Below are 21,633 nucleotides of genomic sequence, written 5' to 3' on the forward strand. Positions count from 1 at the left end.
CCTAATATCCTGTCAATTTTCTCCCCAGAGGGAAGTGATGAGATTTCCTTTGATCCAGATGACATCATCACTGACATTGAGATGGTGGACGAGGGCTGGTGGCGGGGACGTTGCCATGGCCACTTTGGACTCTTCCCTGCAAATTATGTCACGCTCCTCCAGTAACTGTGGCTGTCTGTCTTCTGCACTGTGACTTCCCTTGTCCCAAGTGGCTCTGCCTCCACCCACTTTTCATTTCTGCTGCAAGTGTCTGACAGGATGTCATGAGTTGCCTAAAGCTCTAGACAGACTTCCCTCTCCCTCTCCATTAGGGTTTGGGGCAGAGACAGCATGAGGAAGGAGGTCTCCTTCCCCTTGGTGTCCTGTCTATCCTGGATACCCTAGATGATCTCAGGGATGTTTATCTTGTATCCTGCCTCCTTCCCCATGAATCCCCCCTCTAACACCCACCCCCCCCCCCACTCTACCTTCCTTTGTTTGTGAACTCTGAGCTTCCTGGTTTGCTTACCTGGGAAGGTATGTTTATATTTCCTGGTTGTGCTGTTTGCTTACTTTCCTTCTCTGCAGAAATATCTCTGAATCTTCTCTCTGCTCAGTCCTAAAGTGGAAATAAAGTGGGACCATGGCTCACCTCTATTCTGAGGTAAATAGTACTTTTTATGCAGCCCTCAATGGTCCTGACTCTCATGGCTCCAATTCTCCTTCCATCTTTCAGGGATATCCAGAAAACTCTCTCCTCCACTGCCCATCACTCTGCACCCTGGGTGTCAAGGGCTGTGCCCTTTCCTTAGACTCTACTGATACCCAGTCCAAAACAAGATGGGCCTGGGGAATGGCAATAAGGTAGGGGAACAGGGGCCAGGAAAGGTCCACGATAAGACAGTTCAACTTCTGCTGGCTTCAGCAGTTGTGAGAGGCCAGCCACTTTCTGCCTGGGAGTAATGACTACACTCTTTTAGTGCATAATGATTCTTGAGGCAAAAGCACAAATTAGGGGAAAGAAAGGAGGAAAAGATTTAGCCAAGAAAAAAAGACAAAAACTAAAGAAACAATGAGGTGTTAAGAGGATTTAGAGTGACAGTGGCCTCTACTAGAGAAAGTCTAGGCTTCCTTGTAGCTGGATGAATGAAATCCATGGTCATGTAAGAAGGTAGATTGAGGAAGCTCATAAAGTTTCTGTGTGGTCCAGAGCTGAGGCTGCTGATAGGAGAAGAAGTGAGGACCTTTGGATGGCCAGTGATAGGCAAAAAGCAAATCACCAAGCAAAGTATGGGGATGAGGGAGAATGAAAGGCCAGGACACGGTGAGTTTATCCTAACCCCAGGCCATTGGGCTCGGCAAGGTCTAGAATAGGAGATCCTAGGCAAAACCAAAATCAAATCGAAATGAAAGTCAGGGATTTGGTATAGGGGATCTTTGGTGGGTGGAAAATAGAAGTCTGTGCTATAACTGGTATCTGAAGTTGGGTTCAGCTTTCAAAGATGGAGAAGACAGTGGGATCAAGGAAGAGCTAGGATTGGTGTCTGAGACCCATAGTTGCTGCAGGACTTTATAAAAGTTCATTGGTGAGCTGTGCATGTGCTTAGAGCACTGCATCCCTCAGGCTCATTCCTTGGCTTTTCTTCAAGACACACACACCTTTGTTTCCACAGCGACCTCTATGCCAGTGAGTCACACATCTGTCTCTACACCTCACTTATAAGATTCACCCAGTTAGACTTTCAGAGTGAAAAGCAGCTTTTATTTCTGCCTATAGAGACATTGGGGTTTCCAGTGTGTAGAGGTAAGTCACACTAGATATACACAATCTCATTCTTCACTTCAGTTTGATCTGACATCACACATAGATCAGACTTTTGCAGTGGTTTTATTCTTACATCCAAGTTCCACCTTGCTTTTCACTTTTCCCTTCATTATAAGACAGAAACTTCTTTTCCAGATCCTTATATTATTAAGGCAATAAAGTCCTTTCTGCCTCAGTTCTATAGACCTCGCCCTCCACATTCGGCTGATCTCTACTTGGACTGACTTTCTTGGCGGTGATTCTCTTCAAGGGCTCTGCTCACAGACACCTCCCTGTCCAGGCTCCTGTTCTTGGGTCCACAGTCCCCTTTCACTCTCCTTAGCTGCTTCTTAATCTGAAGCCGTGTCTAGCCGTCTTGCCTCTCTCAGATGATGCTTGCTGCACGTGCTGCTCACTACAGCTTCATCCCACTGATCAAATCATCTGTCTACTCCACCGTCTCTCTAAAAGGCTTCCCTTTTTCTCCAATTGCCCTCTCACCATAAAATGTGCTTGATTGTGTAGGCCAGTGGATACCTGCAATACTCTGGTTTCCTGCGACATATACAATCAGATACCTTGTAAAATGCGTTTGATGATGTTGATCAGCTCAGTATTGTGCTGAAGGCAGCAGCTGGGAAAGTAAAGTGTGCCTGGAAGGGTGGGGCCCACAGAGCAGTGCGGTTAGTCTCCTGAATGCCCTCCCGAACCCTGGGCTGCCCAGAGTGTCAAGGAAGAGCCCTCTGCTCTCTTCCTTTCTCTGTACTTCTCATCCAGCTCACGGTAGCCCCAGATTTTCACCTCCCTTAGTCTACAGCTCCCCTTGCTTTCTTTTTCTAATAAAATAAGAAACCCAAAATGGATTTTCAGAAACTTCATCCTCCATATAGGAAGGACTAGATTCAAAACACACGGAACTGAACCCTGGATCGGTTCCTTTTCTCCCACTTCACTGCTTAGCTGTCGCAGTTATTCATCTTCACTGAATAAAATCTTAGCTCACACTCTAGTTATATTTTTTAGAAAATGGCGCCTTATATACAAATGTGAAATATAAACCAAACAATAAGGATTAGGAAAAATAGAGTTACGTTACTGAATAGTCCCAAGTGGCACATTATAATGGAAGATAAGCATACTTCTACTCTGGGATTTGCTCTAATGCCTTCTTGACTCTTCTCAGGGGTGTCATCTACTTCATCTATACCAGCTCTGGACCATGTTCAGAGGGAAACCCAGGCAATAACAAACATTCATATTGACTAGACTCTTTTTTCTTGTTGTTGGTTAAATTCTTTGTTCTCTGCTTCCCCACAATGCCCATCCTCCTTTTCCCTTCTTTCTCACTTGCTGAGGACTGCTAGGAAAACGGCATCGATTAAGGAGAGAGGGTTAAGGTTAGGGCTAGGGCTAGGGTGAGAGTTACAGTTAGGGTTAAGATAAATAGCTCAACCTTCCTGGCTTTAGCTATACCTGGAGAGCTGATAGGATATACTTTTTGCACTGTGACCCAAGGACGTGAAGCCACACCAAACAAACCAGCTCCATTTGGTTCCCAACTTAAAATCATCATGTGTCTAAAACCTATTTGGTAAAGAAAGAAGAGCTACATGAAATCATGACCATTGTAGATAACTATGTGAGATAAGAATTTGCTGTACTAAAAAGCTTATCCTAATTTACTGCCATTGGCATGTCATTCTTTAGGGCAGTTGTTCTCAACCAGGAGTGGTTTTGCTCCCAGAGGATTTTTAGCAATGTCTGGAGACATTTTTGGTTGTTATAGCTGTAGGGGTGCTACTGGTATCTATTGGATAGAGGTCAAGGATGTTGCTAAACATCCTACAACACATAGGACAGTCCCTTATGACAAAGAATTATCCAGTCTAAAATGTCAGTAGTTCCATGAAACCCTGCTTTAGGGGATGCCAGTATCTATTGTGTATTTTTATTTTACTTTTGTTCTCATAAGTTTTAACTATTTGTTACCAAAACCCAGAAGTGTCACACATTTTTGACAGAATGCAGTCATGGCCAGCAATAGGTAAGAGCAATTATAGGGAATCACTATGTTCAGATGTCTTCCTTCTCAAGATTCCCGATGGGGTACTCAAGTGATGTCTAGGACCTGGCGACTGGTACCACAGGAGCTGCAGTGGGCCTTGTCTGGACTTTTCCAGATACGAGGTCTCCTTGGGCTACCCTGTGCATTCTGACATGACACTGAAGTTGGTGTTAGTGTCTCGTGATCATTTCACTTAGCCCAGGGTGGTGCTGGCCCATGCCTGTGGTCTCCTTAATCCAGACGGATAATATAATTTTCAGAGGAAAAGAACCTTGACTCTCAAATCACTATTAAAATGTTTGAAAGTAGGCTCTGGCTTTTGGTCCTAATTTTCTCCATAAATATAATATCTCCTCTGGATTCTTCTTCATTTTCCAAGGCTGTCCTTCTATATGTTGCCAAGATTCTACACAACAATCTCATTCTAGGACCTCATTTCCACCTCTCATCCTGTGGCCTTTGGTGTCCTCGAGGCTGTTGTGCTTAGCCTAGGTCTCTATTCTTTCAGGCTGTTTGGACTGTCTGGGCTTAGAGGCAGTGGGGCAACTAAAAAAAGCCCTGGACTTGACTGTCAAGACAACCCCAGGTCCAGAAACTTCAAACTGTGCCCTTCACCCTGGGTGCCCTGGGAGGCATGTCAGTCCCCATCCCTACAATGCCTACTCCATATCATTGAAAGTGCTTATAAACTGAAAAGCTCTCCACAAAAGCACAGGCCTGTGCTGGTTATGGAATTTCACGGCTCTCTCATCTCCTAAGGACTTGGACTCATCTTCCAAATGGCCTCAAGTCACCTATTTAAAATACTTCACAGACTGATTTATTTTAGAAAAAAAGTGGTGGCGGGGGGGGGAATAAGTTATCAGTATGGCACTATAGCAGTTATACAAGCCGTGGCTTAGGAAATTCTTCGACCTTGTGCAGCTGCTCAGGTTTTGAAGGACATTGCATGTTCCAAAACACCCAGATAAGCACATTTGCAGTTTACAGAAGGAAGTCCTCAAAACCAAACTCTGTCGAACTTTCAGTAACCCTGAGTGGGAATCCAAGAATGGTGGCTTCTGAGCCTTTAGTAGGTGTGTCTTCCTCTTGGTCTGGCTTTAAAGGTGGTGACTAAAGTCTCTCAGGCCTGCTCACGGGGCTGACACATGCTGGTCAAAAGAATCGGGTCAGTCTTGTGTTCTACAACGTTGAAAGGACAGGACTTCAGGTGCTCAGACATGGAGGCAACTTCATTAAACTCCCAGCTCTTGATTTTGGAGAAGAGGCTGCTGAACTGCCAGATCTATGAGGAAAGAGAGAAGCTCCAAAGTAAACACTGGGGTGATAACCCTCAGGCCGGCTTTGTTTGAACAGTGTGGGGAAATGCCTTTCTGTTCTTCCTGTTCTTAGATTCCTGAGAGTATTTAGTGGCTGCAGCATACATTTGTTAGTCCTTTCTCCAGCATCCAATTCCTAGTTCCCCCTTCCAACTGATAATCATCCCAGCCAGCCATGTGTTGTGTGGAAATGACTAACACCAATCTGCTTATTGACATACACCCTTCCCCCATCCCCCACCTCCCCAGGAACAGTGGTTAGTTCTAGAATAGACATATGGTTCAAATCAGGACAACCAGTGCCAATGAGACTCTACTCCAGAACTTTTGTTTGTGATACCAAGAAGCAGAGTCTCTTTTCCCCTCTGTGCTTGAACTTGGAAGCTAAAGTCTTAGGAGCTTCTGGCAGCCACCAGGGACCATGAAGGGAGAACTGTGTCTTAGAGTGGAGCCACAAGCGAGGAAGTAGAGATAAGAAATAGAGAGTAAAACGGTCATTTGGGGGCATTTTGGGCTGCTAGATCAAGCCATACCTGAAGCCATCACCTTTGCACTCTTCAGTTATATAGGCCAATAAATTCCCTTTATTGTTTGTCCTGTTAAGTTGGTTTTCTATTGCTTAAAACTAAAAGTATGCTAACTAATAAGAGTCTCACTAGAACAGAAACCTTAGGAGAAATCTAGAAGTCTGGCACTCAAATCCCTATGGGCCTTTCCACCTAGGATGTGGTGGCAAAGCCACTAGTTTTAAAATCTGGCTATGAGGATAGACATAATCTGATATCCTTCAACCTGATCATTTCACCCTCAGTTTCTTGTCATTGTTACTATATAAGAAAAGTGTATCCTGTGATCTTGGAACTATTTCCCTTTGTACTTTAAAAGGCCATTTTAATATGAGCATTCTTTAGCTCCAACTAAATTCTCTTTCTTCCTTTCTGCAAGGAAATTAGTTTGTCCCAAATGATATTTAAGAGTGGTCAGCAATCACTGAATTGGGAAAAAATGTGAGCCAAAAAATAATGAAATTTCTAGTATGTAACTTAAATTATTTGCATTTGATTTTACAGAGGAAGATATTAGGTAGTTCTAGATGATACATTGTATCTTGGCGATACAGTTCCCAAAGGCAGGGTCTTAGTCTCATTCATGTTTATCCCTAACACATGGTTGGTTGGCAGTCATTATCTAACACATGGATTGCAGGCATGGATTCAAGCATGAATTCATGAGAGAGAGTCTGATAATTATTTTTTGAAGAAGACTGCTCCGGGAATAAATAATAGAAAATATGCAAGATGTTTTAGACATAATCAATAAAAATAGATGTAAACATCTCCTAACTCCCCAATACCAGTTTGCATATACCCACATACTGGGAAGAGACTCAACAGTGAGATTTTGGAATTATTGACCTAAATGGGCATCGTAAATTTGTGATTCGCATTACCAATATATGTACCATAAGAGAGGATGCTACGGCACCTTGGATATGACGAATTGGGAGTTTCACTTCTATACAGTACAAGCCAATAGAACTTATAATACAGTTAAGCAAGCCTAACCTGATTGGGAAAAGGGAATGAGGTTTTTCCAAAGGGAAAGATTCTTTCATCTATACAGCAGAGTTTTTTTAAAAAATTAAATAAGCATTTGAACCAGGGGAAATCAGTGGACCAAATTATTTTAGAATTTCAAAATGAATTCAACAGGGGCAAAACTTGTTTGTAAATAAATTAGTTGACATAGGGCTGAGGAGAATTTGTTGGCATATTGTATCAGTTGGAGTCCAGGCAGAAAACAGATGGCACGCTCAAACTGGGTAATCTGAAGACAATTTTATAAAGGAATGATATACAAATGTGTGGGCAGAGTATAGAAAACCCAGGCTAGTAACAATCTAGAGTGTTACTACCCTAGGCCTGAAAGGGAGGAAGGAAGTCAATGGAACCCAGAATCGGTAACCTGTGTGGAGAGAGCCATCAGATACAGCTGGAGGGACATGGCCAGTGCAAAATGTCGTGCAGGGGAGAATGCATGCAGGGAGGAAGCCAGAAGAATAGCTATGTCAACCTCACTCTTCTCCCTCCTGACCATCTCCTGCTGATACACTCCCGTTAGATTAGCCCAACTGGAAGCTGGAGGGCAGGGGAGCTGGTTAAGCTAGTCTGTAAAGATCAGCCTCCTGGGGGACAGATCACGATGGAGAATGGATCATGTGAGCAAACGGAAGACATGCAGGACACATACATAAATAGGCATTACCATTTGTATTGCCATTTTTAAGTTTATGGGTCTGTCTCCTCTACTATGCTGACCTCCTTGAGTTCATAGACTGTGTTTTATTCCCGGTAACCTAGTACAATCTCAGTGCCTAGTACACTGCTTGGTGCACAGAAGGCCCTTAGTAAATACTTGTTGAATGAATGAATAAGTGAATGACTATTTACTTGCCTTTCTGTGAACTCTCCACGAGGTGCCTCCATGGGAATACCTCTTCTTCTTCCACTGCAGGAGGACCATCCCTCTCTCTTGTAACAAAGTGGCACAGATATTCCTCATCAGCACGGACACCTGGGAGAGCTGGGATAGGCTGACGCTGTCTAAGAACCCAGCAATGTACTGCAAAACCTCCAGGGGCAGGCTGGTTAGAGAATTCTGGCTTTTTCCTTCACGGCCTGAGAGATGGCTGTTCCCTCCCTCACTCAGCTCTGAAGCAACCTCCGGCTTGATGGCAAAGGTCTTGAGCTCCTGACTATAGATTACTTTTGCCTTTTGCCCTGGGGGACAGAAATGGTTTTGAATAAAGGTACATCCCAAGTAGGCAAGGGGGCATCGGTGCTGGAACCAACCATTGAGACATGACTGAATGTCTGTGTGGACATTCTTGAAATGTAGGGGGAATTCATCCCTCCTGAAGAATTTGTTGCAAGTGAAAGTAAAGGCAGAACTGCTCTTGTTGTGTCTCCTGGTCACACACTCACTGTGGAGCTCCATATGGAGCCCATTCAGGTTGGCAGTGGTTAGAAGGTCAGCCAGCACCGTCCTGGAGGAAAATTCTTCTGGCTCAAAACTGTATGTCTGTGTAGCAAAATCCATGAACAGCCCATCAATGCTCCTGGATTCAGAGATGACATGACCTTTGAGTTCTCTTTCCAGAGCACACAACAGGGTGGTCTTGATGAGATCTGATTTGGGCAGGTCCTCCACAGTGATCCCTAAATCCAAAGTATCTACTGCCTTGTGTTCACTTGGCCTACAACTCGACAAGGTGTCTCTGAGGTGAGCCCGCTTCCAGCAGTAGCTCACGGGAACTTTGAAGGTGTAAACCGTCTTCACTTCCTGAGCCTCAAGTTTGCCATAAACAAAGTCTCTCTCTTTAGGTGTACAAGCAGGCAACTGACCAAAGTGAATAAGCATCCTCCCATTGTGCACCAGGTACATATTATAGTCCTTTGCATCCATAGCTGTTTTCAGTCTTTCCAGAACACCATCCTGCCAAGGGGCAAGCCCTGACTTTTCTATGGCTGCATGAAAGTCCCGCTGCTTCTGGTCTTCCTGTGTCTCTTTCCCTTTGGCAGCGCTCTCTTCTACTGTGTTGTTGCTGCTGGAAATCTGTTCTATCTCTGGGCCGTCCCTGCTCGTGCCCTCACTGCTCACTGATGAGCTCATTAAAGCAGAGGCCGCGTGCTCTTTGCTGAACATATTTTCCCACTTGTCAAACTTGGCTAGGTCCATCCCTTCTTTGGTTTTGGCTAATACCTCTCGTTCTTCTTGGCTCAGCTCTGCCACCTCTCCGTTGGTGGTTGACAGAGAGCCGCTTGTTACCAAACCAGCATCTGCCCCGCCCACCGCTCCTTCCATTTCCTTCCAGCTGGCTTCACCATTCATGGTAGGTTCCTCTTCCATGGGTTCTCTAGCTTCTGGGAAAAGTTCTACCATTTTCAGAGATCTAAAGAGGACCTTCTGGTCTTGGAGGGCCAGGGCTGTGTCCAAGCACTCCTCATTGGGGGTCTCTTTCATGATGTTCTCGTGAAGGGCTGTTTCAGAGTCCACGTTTGGCCAGCGGTTCCACTCCATCGAGCAGCAGACCACGCTGGCGGGGCACACTTGCAGGTGCTTGGCCAGCTTGTGGCGGGAAATGGAAAGGGGGCAGCCAGATTCGGAGTTGAGGCACGGAACCTGCTCTAAAGGGCACAGGAGCTCGTGCTCTGCTTCTTTGCACATGTGGAAGGTAGCGCCGCAGGACAGGTGGCAGTTTATCACCAGGCAGGAGACACCAGGCTCCACAGGCATGTGGCAGTGACGGTTGAAGCATCTGTCACAGTGCCTGTGCTGCCCTGGTGGAGGCCTGTGCGCCCTACGCTGGAGACACCAAAGGCAAGGGGAAAGAGAAAACAAATGACTGCTGGAAGAGAAGCTCTATGCATGTCTGTGAGTGTTTAAGTTTTAATTGACTTATTTCCTGTTTATTCATGTTTATTGTAGGAATCTTGAAAAATATAGAAAATCATAAGAAGAAAGCAAAAACACTCATAATCCCACAACCTAGAAACAACAGCTATCAATACTCTTCTCTTTATTTTCCAATAGTTTATTCTATGTATTAGCTGTGTTGAGAATAGAAAAAAAACAAAGGTGAAAGTAATGGGCTACAAGGTTGACAATTGCTGTTTTTGAGTTGTGGGTTGTGGAGGATTTATATGACACAGTTAATACTATGAATACAATTTTGCGTTCTGCTTTAACTTGCTATTATGACCTGTCTAGGCTGTTTTATTAATTTTTCTTTGCAAACTTTCTTCATAATGGGAGTGTAACCTTCCAGAATGAGTGTTCTGTCATTCATTTAACCAACTACCACTAGGGGGTATGCTGGGAGGACATGGGGCATGTCTGATTTTGTTCACATTTTGGTCCCCAGCACCTGTCACAGGACCTGGACCATTGTAAGCATTCAGTAATATTTGCTGAATGAAGGAATTGTTAGCCATTTAGATTATACCTGGATTTTTTGCTTTTTCATATGTAAAATTTTACTAAAAATCTTTGCTCACAGATCTTTCTCAGGTCTCTGCTTTCCCCCTATTCTGTGTCGGTTTCTTCTAGGTTCTGCTCTAGCATCTCTGGTTTGGCAAAAAGCCAATATATATCATCAGAGCAAAAGGATAAATCTGCCAGATGCTTGGGCTACAGGCTAAATGAAGCCAGACCTGGACCTGTGAAAGGTAAAGTTCCAATAAACACCTGGTACTTACCATAGCTTCCAAATTTCTTCTTGCTTTGTAACTCTAGGGGAAAATATAAGTATGAATGATTAGTAAGAAAAGTATTTTATCTGTTTTAACAGGGGCTAAAGAGACTTCACATATTCTTCCACCACCCTGGAGGTAAGTGTCCTGGCCCACACTTTGCAGTCAAATATACTCTACCTAGATATAACAATTGTTAACATTTTGCCCCTTTCACTTTCTCTCTCTCTCAACAAACACACACACACACACACACACACACACACATACACACACACATTTTTTGCCAAACCACTTGAAGATAAGTTGCTGATGTCATGACACTTCATCTGTAAGTACTTCAGCATGTATTTCCTAAGAATAAAGACATTTTTTGTAACTACAGTAACATTATCTCACCTAAGAAAACTAAAAATAATTTTCTAATATCATGTAACATGCTGTCTATATTCAAATTTCCCCAATTATCCCCAAAATATCTTCTGTACTTTTTAAAAAACAACTCAGTTTTGAACCAGGATCCCTTTAAGGTTAATTTATTACATTTGTTTGTTAAATCTTTTTAGCCTCTTTTCATCTGGAAAATCCCCCTCAACTTTTCTTTTTTAGAAGAGACAGCCTTAAATCTCAAGGAAATTGTATGCTACTTCATTCATGTATTCATTTGTTCATCCATTCATTCAACAAACGTTTTTGATTACCTACTATGTACCAGTAAGTGAGCATAAGGGTCACCTGGACTGCTTGTTAAAGTGGCTTTAAACACTATTGTTCATTAGAATCAACTGTGATTCTTGTTAAATATATAGATCCCTCCATTTCATTTCTTTTTATGGCTGAGTAATATTCCATTGTATATATGTGCCACATCTTCTTTATTCATTCATCCGATGATGGACACTTAGGTTGCTTCCATGTCCTGGCTATTGTAAATAGAGCTGCAATGAACATTTTGGTACATGACTCTTTTTGAATTATGGTTTTCTCAGGGTATATGCCCAGTAGTGGGATTGCTGGGTCGTATGGTAGTTCTATTTTTAGTTTTTTAAGGAAACTCCATACTGTTCTCCATAGTGGCTGTATCAATTTACATTCCCACCAACAGTACAAGAGTGTTCCCTTTTCTCCACACCCTCTCCAGATGGGAATAAAGACACAGACCTACTAAAGAATGGACTTGAGGATATGGGGAGGGGGAGGGGTGAGATGTGACAGGGTAAGAGAGTGTCATGGACATATATACACTACCAAATGTAAAATAGATAGCTAGTGGGAAGCAGACGCATAGCACAGGGAGATCAGCTCAGTGCTTTGTGACCGCCTGGCGGGGTGGGATGGGGAGGGTGGGAGGGAGGGAGATGCAGGAGGGAGGAGATATGGGAACGTGTGTATATGTGTAGCTGATTCACTTTGTTATAAAGCAGAAACTAACACACCATTGTGAAGCAATTATACTTCAATAAAGATGTTTAAAAAATATATATATAGATCCCCACTGTTCAATATGGTAGCCACTGGCCACATGTGGCTATTTAAATTTAAATTAATCAAAATGAACTAGAATTAATAATTCAGTGCCTCAAGTCATATTAGCTACACTTCAAGTGATCAGTAGCTACTCTGTTGGACAACACTGCTCTAGATGCTGGCTGCACCCCTGACCTGAGCGAAGGGTGTATCCTGGAATTTACATTCTTAACACATTCCCCATCTGACTCATGCACTATAAGTGTGAAAGAGGGATCACGCCAGAATCCCTCTTAGGGTATAGAGGGATACCCCATACCCTAATAGTCAGCCTGACCATCAGTAGCTTCAGGGCTAACTAGAAGATTAATCAGACAGAGAGGGAGCTGAGCAGAGTGGAAAGGCTGTGAGGGTAGGACTGAGATGGAGCAGAATAGGATCAGGCAAAGAGCACATCTTTTGGATGCAAGAGTCTAGCTACTTGATCTTTTAACATACAATTTAACATTCAGGTAGGCTCCTGCCATATTCCAGATCACTCCTGGGGGGAAAAAGCCCATTATGGACTTGTAGAAATTCATAAATATTAGGCTCAAGCATCTAGAATTATTTGGTACCCGATAAGGAACCATTTACCATTGTAATTGGGGTGTTAACCAGTAGTAGTGGAAGAATGGAGTGGAAAGACCTAGAGTTAGAAACTGCTATGTAGAGAACATGATGGAGGCTGAGATTGTGAGACTGATGACAGTAGAAATAGGCAAGATGAGACAGACAGGAGACATTACAAGGGAGGATCAACTAACATTTTTGTTTCTGGCTGGAGATGGGGGAAGAAGAAGAGTCAAAGGTGATGCCAAGAAGGTGAACTAAGAAGAGAGAATGTTGGGTGTAATTCTGAGAAAAATAGAGGTCTAAGGAGAGAACTGTTTTGGGAAGAAAAATGGGTCCAGCGAGTGTAATACAAGTTGCTTTAGGTGATGACAGATCATGTGGGTGGGAAGATGAGGGGTTAGAATATAGAGGTGCAGACTTGAGAATTATCCACTTAAAAGTAAGAGGAAGCCATAACTGGGGAAGTGAGAACACAGAATAGAAATCTGAGCCATGAAGGTCAAGGCTAAGTATGACCACTTTGGGGACAATAAGAAGAAGCAGAGCCAGAGGAGAGACCAGTGAGCTAAGAGAGTCAGGACTATGTTGCCAGATGTAAAGGAAAGGGTGAGTGATGGCCTCCAATGCTGCTGTGAGGTTAAGAACAGGGAAGACAATGCCACTGCTCATGGCAGGTCCCCAAAGAGCTCTTGCCAGAGCATTTGCATTTCAGCTGTGAGGTGGGACCCTTGGCCATTCAAAATCTAGTGTTTGTTTGGAGTCGAGGAGAAAGCTATTAAGCACACACTCCAATGTTGGCAGGGCCTGTGCCCTGGCTGGGAGAATGTGATCATCTGCTTTCTATTCATAACAGACATTCATCAAGAATGGACTCTGGATGACTCAGGGTCCCCTGTTGGTTTTTAAGTGGGGAAGAAGAGGCAGGTCACAAATGGAGTAAGGTTATGTGAAAAAAGCTAACAGCACCAGGAATGTCCAACTTCATATTTGCCAACCGGGTTCTGTCACAAAGTTGAGCCCAGTTTCCAGCAAGGGCAAAGCAGCCCTGGCTAGTTCTGTGCACTCAGTGTATGTAGTGAGAACTCTGCCCCTATCAGCAGGCATGTGTCTGGCTGGAGGGACAATAGTGATGAACTCTAAGCCCAGTCATTTCTTTTTCTCCCTCTTCTTCCTCTTCCTCTTCCTCTCCTTCTCCTTCTTCTCCTTCTTCTTTTTTTAATTGAAGAATAGTTGATTTACAATGTTGTGTTAGTTTCAGGTGTAGAGCAAAGTGATTCAGTTATATATACATCTATATCCATTTTTTTTCAGATTATTTTCCCTTATAGGTTATTATAAAATATTGAGTATAATTCCCTGTGCTACACATTAGGTCCTTGTTGCCAATCATTTCTTATCCTTCAGCATTATAAAGATGGTTCTTAGCAACAGCATTATTGAAGCTGGGAACATTTGTGGTGGAGTCTTATTGCTCTCCATCTCTTTGAGGTTATATGAAAATATTCCTTTAAGAGGAAAGAAAAGCAATGCAGGCAGGCAACAAAGATGCTGTTGCTTTATGTTGCTATTTAAAGATCTTCTGCCAGGCTCTGGAGCTACCCCAGATGAGTGACTTTGAGAGAAGGCATGTGCTGAGCAGAAAGACACTGAGTGGAGATGACTTTGTGGAGACATTTGGCAGTGGAGGAAAGGAGAAAGACAAATATAGCCTAAGGGCATAAAAAAAATCACATCTGAACCTTTTGTTGTATATCTGGGGGAAATCTTTCCCACTGAGATAAAGGACAATCCAAAATTGTTGATAGTCTAATTATTGCTGGAGAAACAGTGTAACCAATCATCCTGGTTTGCCTCTGTCCGGTCTCTCCTGGTTTGAGCACTGAAAGTCCCAGGTCCCAGGAAACCTCTTATTCCCAGGCAAACTTAGACAGCTGATTGGTCACCTTAGATTGGAGTCAGCTGGTGTTGCCTCAATTTAATCAAATTAGATTTATCATTGGTTGTCTTGTGACATGAGATGCCCTGTTCTCCCAATTTCTGTTCCTGTGCAGTGACTGGATCCTTATCCTCCATGGGGTCTGTCTGACTTTCCCAGATGGAGTGATTTCTCCATTTTGGATGTCATAGTGGAAGAGAAATAAAATATTAGTGCTTAACATGTGCGTTTACATAACATCTCATTTAATCCTCACAATAATAATGTGAGGTGGGTATTACCATCTCCAGTTTACTGATAAGGACACTGAGGCACAAAGAAGCCTAAGTTTGTCTGGCTTCAAACTCTACTGTCTGCTACCTCACACTGTGTCCGTCAGAGACCCATAGAGACATTTGTGGTCCATCTCCATGATTTGGGGAGAATGCAAGCCCATGGCTAGAGTCTGTAAGGGGAAAGCCTTTTTTCCCCCAGTTGGGGCACAGAAAGGTGTCTACCTGTATAATCTTTCCAAATAGTAGAGAAGCTGGATGCTTCACATTAGGAAGCACCTCCATGCCTATGATGAAGTTTATTTTTTTGGTCCCCCTCTGGACCACAACCCATACTGTGCCCTTCTGAATAGAGGAAACAAGAAGACTGCGCAGGTCCCATGCCTTTGCATTTCAGGGAATACAAATGTGGCAGGGAAGATTTTTAAGGTTAAAAATCTGCACTATAGGGACTTCCCTGGTGGCTCAGTGGTTAAGAATCTTCTTGCCAATGCAGTGGACACGGGTTCGATCCCTGGTCCAGGAAGATCCCACATGCTGCGGAGCAGCTAAGCCTGTGCACCTCAACTACTGAGCCTGTGCTCTAGAGACCACGAGCCACAACTACTGAGCCCGTGTGCCACGACTACTGAGGCCTGCGCACCTAGAGCCCGTGCTTTGCAATGAGAGAAGCCACTGCAATGAGAAGCCCACACACTGCCACGAGGATTAGCCCCCCATTGCCGTAACTAGAGAAAGCCCACTCGCAGCAACGAAGACCCAAGGCAGCCAAAAATAAATAAATAAATAAATTAAAAACAAACAAATTTTCAGGTGTTTATCTGCCATTATCGTTAAAAAAAAATCTGCACTATAATATGGAGTCTGACATTTAAAATGAAATACCTACCAAATCAAAGCATATAGATTATAGAAACTCTTCACTGTGAAAAAGCTGACAAAATTCTATGCCTGAAACAGAGTATGGTTATCCAGGTGACATTTTCCCCTTCAGTTTCTATGCCCCTATATTCACCTTTAAATTCTTGCTTCCTGTCTGAAAAGGCAGTACATACATTCCCTCCTCTTAAAAATGAACTTCAATCAAGTCTATGGCCAAAAACACTCTCCCCAAAATATGTTTGTTTTTTTTTAATGTACCATTTTGACCATTTTTTTTAACATAAATTTATTTATTTGTTTGTTTGTTTATTTATTTATTTATGGCTGTGCTGGGTCCTCATTGCTGCACACGGGCTTTCTCTAGTTGTGGCGAGTGGGGGCTACTCTTCGTTGTGATGCATGGGTTTCTCATTGTGGTGGCTTCTCTTTGCAGAGCACGGGCTCTAGGCGCGCGGGCTTCAGTAGTTGTGGCACGTGGGCTCTAGAACGCAGGCTCAGTAGTTGTGGTGCACGGGTTTAGTTGCTCTGCAGCATGTGGGATCTTCCTGTACCAGGGCTCAAACCCGTGTCCCCTGCATTGGCAGGCGGCTTCCCAACCACTGCGCCACCAGGGAAGCCCCCAAAATTTGTTTTAAAGTTCTCCTGTCTAGAGGAGACAAAGTAATACAATTTAGACTTAAATAGTTGAGAGAGCTGCACAGAACTAGATTTTACTGATTGTACTGTATGAAGTTTAACTAGAATATGAGTAGGTAGAAGGACCAGGTGCCTGAGTTTGGGGGATGAATATTTCTTTAAAGAAATAGAGGAGAATTTAGAAATTGTCAGGGGAGCAGACACTATTTGACGCAGGTTGTGGTGCTTTGTGGATCACTCAGAAAGGAGTAAGTTAATAAGCAAAGGCAAGTCAACTAGAATAGTGGTCCTTAAAATGTGGTACCTAGACCAATAGCATCAGAATTACCTGGGAACTGGTTAGAAATGTACATTATTGGGCCCCACCAAATCAGACCTACTGAATCAGACCTACCAGCTGATTCTACTGTAAGTTCAAGTTTGAGAGCTAGATGAGCCTGATATTGTGCCCCAATCACAAAGAAACTACTGCCCAGTTAGGTGGGAAGGCCTAGGAGAAAGATCTGTAAAGGCAGTTGGCAAATCTATCCATTTCTTTCAATCTCCACCACCAGGCCCAGGTCCAAGCACCATCATCTCTCATCCAGTCTGGAGAAACGGCCTTATAATCAGTCTTACTTCTCCCATTTTGATGCCCATTCATCAGCAGAAAGAGTGATTTTAACAACTTTTTTTTTTTTTTGCTGCATTGGGTCTTTGTTGCTGTGCGCGGGCTTTCTCTAGTTGCAGTGAGCAGGGCTACTCTTCATTGCGGTGCACAGGCTTCTCATTGCGGTGGCTTCTCTTGTTGTGGAGCACGGGCTCTAGGTGCGTGGGCTTCAGTAGTTGTGGCACGTGGGCTCAGTAGTTGTGGCTTGCAGGCTCCAGAGCGCAGGCTCAGTAGTTGTGGCGCACAGGCTTAGTTGCTCCGCGGCACGTGGGATCTTCCCGGACCAGGTCTTGAACCTACGTCTCCTGCATTGGCAGGTGGATTCTTAACCATTCTTAACCCAGCAACTTTTAATTTTAGATCATTACTTCCCTGCTTAAAATCTTTAGGAGATTCTATCCCATCACAAGGAATAAGCTCTGATGTCCTTTTCTTGGCCCACAGGGCCCTACATGAATGTCCCTTGCTTGCCTCTTTTACCTCACCTCTCGCCCTTGAGCACTTAGCTCCAGCCTTGCTGCTCATTCCTAATTCCTGTACTTGTTCTTTCTCCCAAGAGAATTCTTCCCTTGCTCTTTAATTGCTTATGGGTTCCTTCTTGCTATTCAGATATCACCTTACCTGCTACCTCCACAGAGTTCTTACCTGACACACCCAATCTACAGTAAATTAATGAGGGAATTCCCTTGAGGTCCAGTGGTTAGGACTCTGCTCTTTCATTGCCAAGAGCGCAGGTTTAATCCCTGGTCAGGGAATTACGATCCCATAAACTGCACGGAGCGGCCAAAAAAATTAAAAAATAAAAATAAAATAAAGTAAATTAATGAACACTCTCATGTTCTGCTGAGTAATTTTTGACAAGTTATTGAATCTCCCTAAAGGTAATTTATTCATCCATAAAATGGGGCTCATCATAACTCATAGGATTGTGTGAGGATCAAATGAGATAAGGAACGTGTCTAGTGTACAAGAGTCACTCAACTGTTCATCCTTCCTCTATCAGGAAGGTCATTCTCATGGTTACTACCCTTGTCCAGACCTTATTTCTTCCCATTACATCACTCCCAGAGCCCTTGGCTGGTTGTTCAATTTTTAGTTCTCCCCCACTCCAATGGATCTTACATACACTGCCAGCTTAATCATCCTCAAACCCCATTAAAAAAAAAATCTTACCTCACTCCTTTAAGGATGTGAATCTCCCTAATTTCCCCCACTTTTGGCCCCTTGTAAACACCACAAAGTAGTCATTTCTCAAGCACTTAGGAATTCAAATAGTACAGTATCAGGCCCGGAGGACCTTTCAGATGCCCCCAAGGCAACTTGAAGGCCTCTTTGCTTCCCAGGCCTCAAGTTCATAATTTTAATTGTTTACCTACATTAGTTTGTTCATTAATTTGAAAAGGAAGGTTTTGGACTTCCCTGATGGTGTGGTGGTTAATAATCCGCCTGCCGGTGCAGGGGACACAGGTTCGATCCCTGGTCCAGGAAGATCCCACATGCCATGGAGCAACTAAGCCCGTGCGCCACAACTACTGAGCCTGTGCTCTAGGGCTCGCGAGCCACAACTACTGAAGCCTGCGTGCCTAGAGCCCGTGCTCTGCAACAAGAGAAGCCACCGCAATGAGAAGCCCGCGCACCGCAACAATCTGAATGCTGCCAGAATTGTTTGTAGGAGGTTACACTTGTTCTCAACACTTACAGTCATAGAATCAGAAATCTGGATCAGATAGATAAACAGAAATCCTCTGCTCCGGAGCTTCTCAAACTTCAGTGTGCATAGGAATCACCTGGGCAATCTTTTTTGAAATGCAGCTTCTGATCTGGTAGAACAAATGGTCTAGGAAAGGGTCTAGGTTAAACTCTTCATTTTTTACAAGAGAAACTGAGGCCCAGAGAAGTAATGTGTCTTGCTTATGCTCCCACAGTCTCTGACTCTAATCACATGCTTTTCTTTTTTCTACTTCACCTTGATAGTTTACTGAGAAATTCTGTAGAAACCAGTGCCACACAGAGCTACCTGCATGACGATGACCAAGGGCATGTGGGCAGCTTAGATGGTACCAAGGGCAAAGCAGGACAAGGCCTGGAAGAATGAGGAAGAGGTGGTGACCAAGTGTCACTGGCCAACAAGGTCATGAGAAGGCATAAAGCAGGTATATTTAAATCACTGACTCAAGCACTAGAGAATGCAATTAACAGAAAATAGTTTTAACGTTCTTCACTATAAAGTTAGTAGGCAATCAGGGTTGGTGTCAGGGAGATATTTTTAGGCAAGGGGCCCTCCCAGCACCCCTCACATGATGCAGCGACTATTTTGCCTCCTCATGTGGCTAGCCCTGGCAATAATTATTTATTCCTGAGCTTTAACTTTAGTGGAAGTGACAAGGTCAAGAGTTAAAGGACAGAGATTAACTGTTAACCTATTAACCAGCCAATTAATTTGTTACTTTAATTATACATTGTTAATCTGTTTCCCTGCTATGGAGATACTTAATTCTATGGAAAGAAAATGTATAAAGTTAAATATTAAAGTAATCCCTTTGCATCTTGAGATTTTAACACAACCAGTTGGCTGAGGATAATTCCCACATCTGGTCCCATAATCCTGGGCTTTCAGGCTATGATTTCAGCCCTTTCACTATACCCTAAAAACCATCCGCCCTCAAATCTATTCAACCTCACCATCTGCAGTTCTGTACCTACACTAGAAATCTCTCTACCTTTAAACTTTCTAGTTATTTAATTAGCTAGTTAATTCTCATATCTTGTACTTATATTATTAGTTTCAGTGTTTTAAATTACTGTTTTGTATTGGCCAAGAAAGTGCAAACTAGATGGATTATTTAGGAGTAGCTCTGAGTCAGCCGGTCTGGGTGGTTACTGCTAAGCTAACATGCCCATCTTGCTAGGAAAGTACCCGGTATACCCCTTGAAGACCTTTGTGCCATGGAAACTCTGACAAAATTAAATGAAGTTAGGCAATTATACGCAGTGCATTTGACTGTGCCTAGCAAACAGGCATAATTATAACCCAGACACCTATAGCAGAGTTATGGGATGCATCTGGAGGTTACAGAGGCAGGCAAGAAGGAACCAGGAGTTAAGGTGTCTGGTGGTAGGTCTCCTTTTACTTGACATTGGTGGCTTTAGCCTGTACACTGCAACGTTCAGAGTGTACAGAATCCCTTTTGCTGCACAGGCCACTTCCTAGGATGTCCTTAGCTGAACTTTTAACTATATAACACTAAAGCGAGGTCCAGAGGAAAACAGGAAAATAAACACTGCTCCCTTATCCCTGCCAATTTATTTGTGCATGCAACACTATGCTGTTATTCCCAAAGCTAGAAATAACCTATCTACACTTTAAAGTGTTTGACTCCTCCAGTATCATTAATCATTTTACTTTTGTCCCTCTGGATTTGCAAGTTTCAAATTTGTGATAATTTTTGGTTTGCATGTGTATACCATTTTTCAACTTGTAAAATACTTTCACTTCTATTCCATAGATGCATTTGGATTCAAGAGAGCTGGGGAGGAGTGAGTCATGTTTAGGGAATATTGTTAAAGAAAAACAGGCAGGCAGAATTTAAATAATATATGCAGTAAATACAACTGTGCTAAATTAACTGGTAGAGTGACACAGGTGATGGAATTTAAAGTACATGAGAATGACTTGCAGTTAACATAGCAAATGGTGATTGCGGAAAGATCACACCATTTGGACTTCAGAAAACAGAAATCCTGGGTTCTGGGCCTTCCACCTATTTCCTCACCACCTCCTCCCCGCCGCCATCCTGAACCCCCATCAATACTGTGTAACCTTAGACATAGCACATAACCATTATGGTTGATTTTAGAAGAAAGAGCCTAAGCTGTTAGAAAGCAGGTCATCTCTTCCTGCTCTAAGATTTTATATTCAAAGCAGGAGTTTACCTATGACTGGGTCTCATTCTCAGTGCTAACCCTTTTCTCCCCCATATGTAACTAATTTGCTTAACAACCCTCTTACTCAGAGCAAAAAGGTGATATGCCACTCAGCCTCTGCCTCCGTGTTCACCACTCTAAATTTCCCCTGATGAACCTGCCCACATTGAAAAGCTTACCTTAATGGCATGGGCTGAGTCAGCATCTGCTGCACTTGTGTCCCTTGATGGTGAGCACGTAGACTGCCGGAGGTGGCTCGGCATGCATTGGCTGCAGCAGAGGACAGAGTTTTGTCGAGGAGGTAGGGAAAGGAGAAAAATACTTCAACAGAAATCTTTCAAGTGTTTTGAAGTTAAAAATAAAACTATATCACAAGGGGCAATGTGACCAGGCTCAGCTTACGATTTTTTCTTTCTCCTGTATTTGCCCACACTCCGTCTCTGTTGGAGTGGCAGTTAGCAGGGGAAGCCGGAAGGCAAGTGGGGTTTTATATCAATGGGTTTTCTTTCCCTTGAGGAAGAAGGAAAATCCTTGTAAGAAGAATCATTTCAAGGCCCGAGCAGCCTCTCAAGGTCCTGTGCGTGTGGTTGGCAGATCCATCTGTGCCCACAGTGGCTGGTGGAGCACTCAGGACACGCTGCTGCTCTAATTATAACCGTGCTTTCACCTAAACCTATCATTGGCTGAGGCAGCAACTTGTGCAAGTGACATGTGGTCCTGTTTCTGTTTCTCCTATTTCTTGCCATGACAAGTGGCTGTCCTCTCCTGGCCCTCTTCTTTCCCGGATGGTAGGGAAAGGAAGATTTTGTAATTCAGAAATCAGGCATAGAGTA

General features: G+C 43.5%; 2 protein-coding genes across 4 annotated transcripts in view; one reads left to right on the forward strand and one right to left on the reverse strand.

Moving 5' to 3' along the window:
• HCLS1 (hematopoietic cell-specific Lyn substrate 1) overlaps nucleotides 1-21,633 on the forward strand; it is a 48,687-nt gene that overhangs the window by 26,544 nt on the left and 510 nt on the right. For 2 of the 3 annotated variants that reach the window (XR_009502924.1, XR_009502923.1), the window contains 3 exons: nucleotides 29-643; nucleotides 10,277-10,395; nucleotides 10,518-10,557. Coding sequence is in view for 1 of the 3 variants with exons in the window: in XM_059921027.1 (XP_059777010.1) it covers nucleotides 29-165 (137 nt within the window). In the remaining 2 variants the exon portion in view is untranslated. Of the gene's footprint in view, nucleotides 1-28; nucleotides 2,788-10,276; nucleotides 10,396-10,517; nucleotides 10,558-21,633 lie in introns of those variants that run through there. The other variant, XM_059921027.1, reaches the window with a different exon arrangement.
• Nucleotides 1,720-21,430, reverse strand: FBXO40 (F-box protein 40). The gene is made up of 5 exons (XM_059921026.1): nucleotides 21,203-21,430; nucleotides 20,980-21,070; nucleotides 10,426-10,458; nucleotides 7,622-9,532; nucleotides 1,720-5,133 (listed from the first exon to the last, which is right to left on the reverse strand). Exons 2-5 carry the CDS (start codon nucleotides 21,061-21,063, stop codon nucleotides 4,972-4,974), a joined length of 2,190 nt encoding a protein of 729 aa, XP_059777009.1. The 5' UTR covers nucleotides 21,064-21,070; nucleotides 21,203-21,430; the 3' UTR covers nucleotides 1,720-4,971.

The sequence above is a fragment of the Balaenoptera ricei genome, chromosome 4 (genome assembly GCF_028023285.1).
Source record: "Balaenoptera ricei isolate mBalRic1 chromosome 4, mBalRic1.hap2, whole genome shotgun sequence".
Taxonomy (NCBI): Eukaryota; Metazoa; Chordata; class Mammalia; order Artiodactyla; family Balaenopteridae; genus Balaenoptera; species Balaenoptera ricei.

Excerpts from the sequence above, each read along its gene's own strand:
- FBXO40 (XM_059921026.1), bottom strand. The coding sequence starts at position 21,063 with ATGCCGAGCCACCTCCGGCAGTCTACGTGCTCACCATCAAGGGACACA. Across the intron at positions 10,459-20,979 it reads ACTCAGCCCATGCCATTAAG|AGTTACAAAGCAAGAAGAAA; the intron begins GTAAGCTTTTCA and ends ATTTTCCCCTAG. Across the intron at positions 5,134-7,621 it reads CGTGGAGAGTTCACAGAAAG|ATCTGGCAGTTCAGCAGCCT; the intron begins GCAAGTAAATAG and ends CTTTCCTCATAG.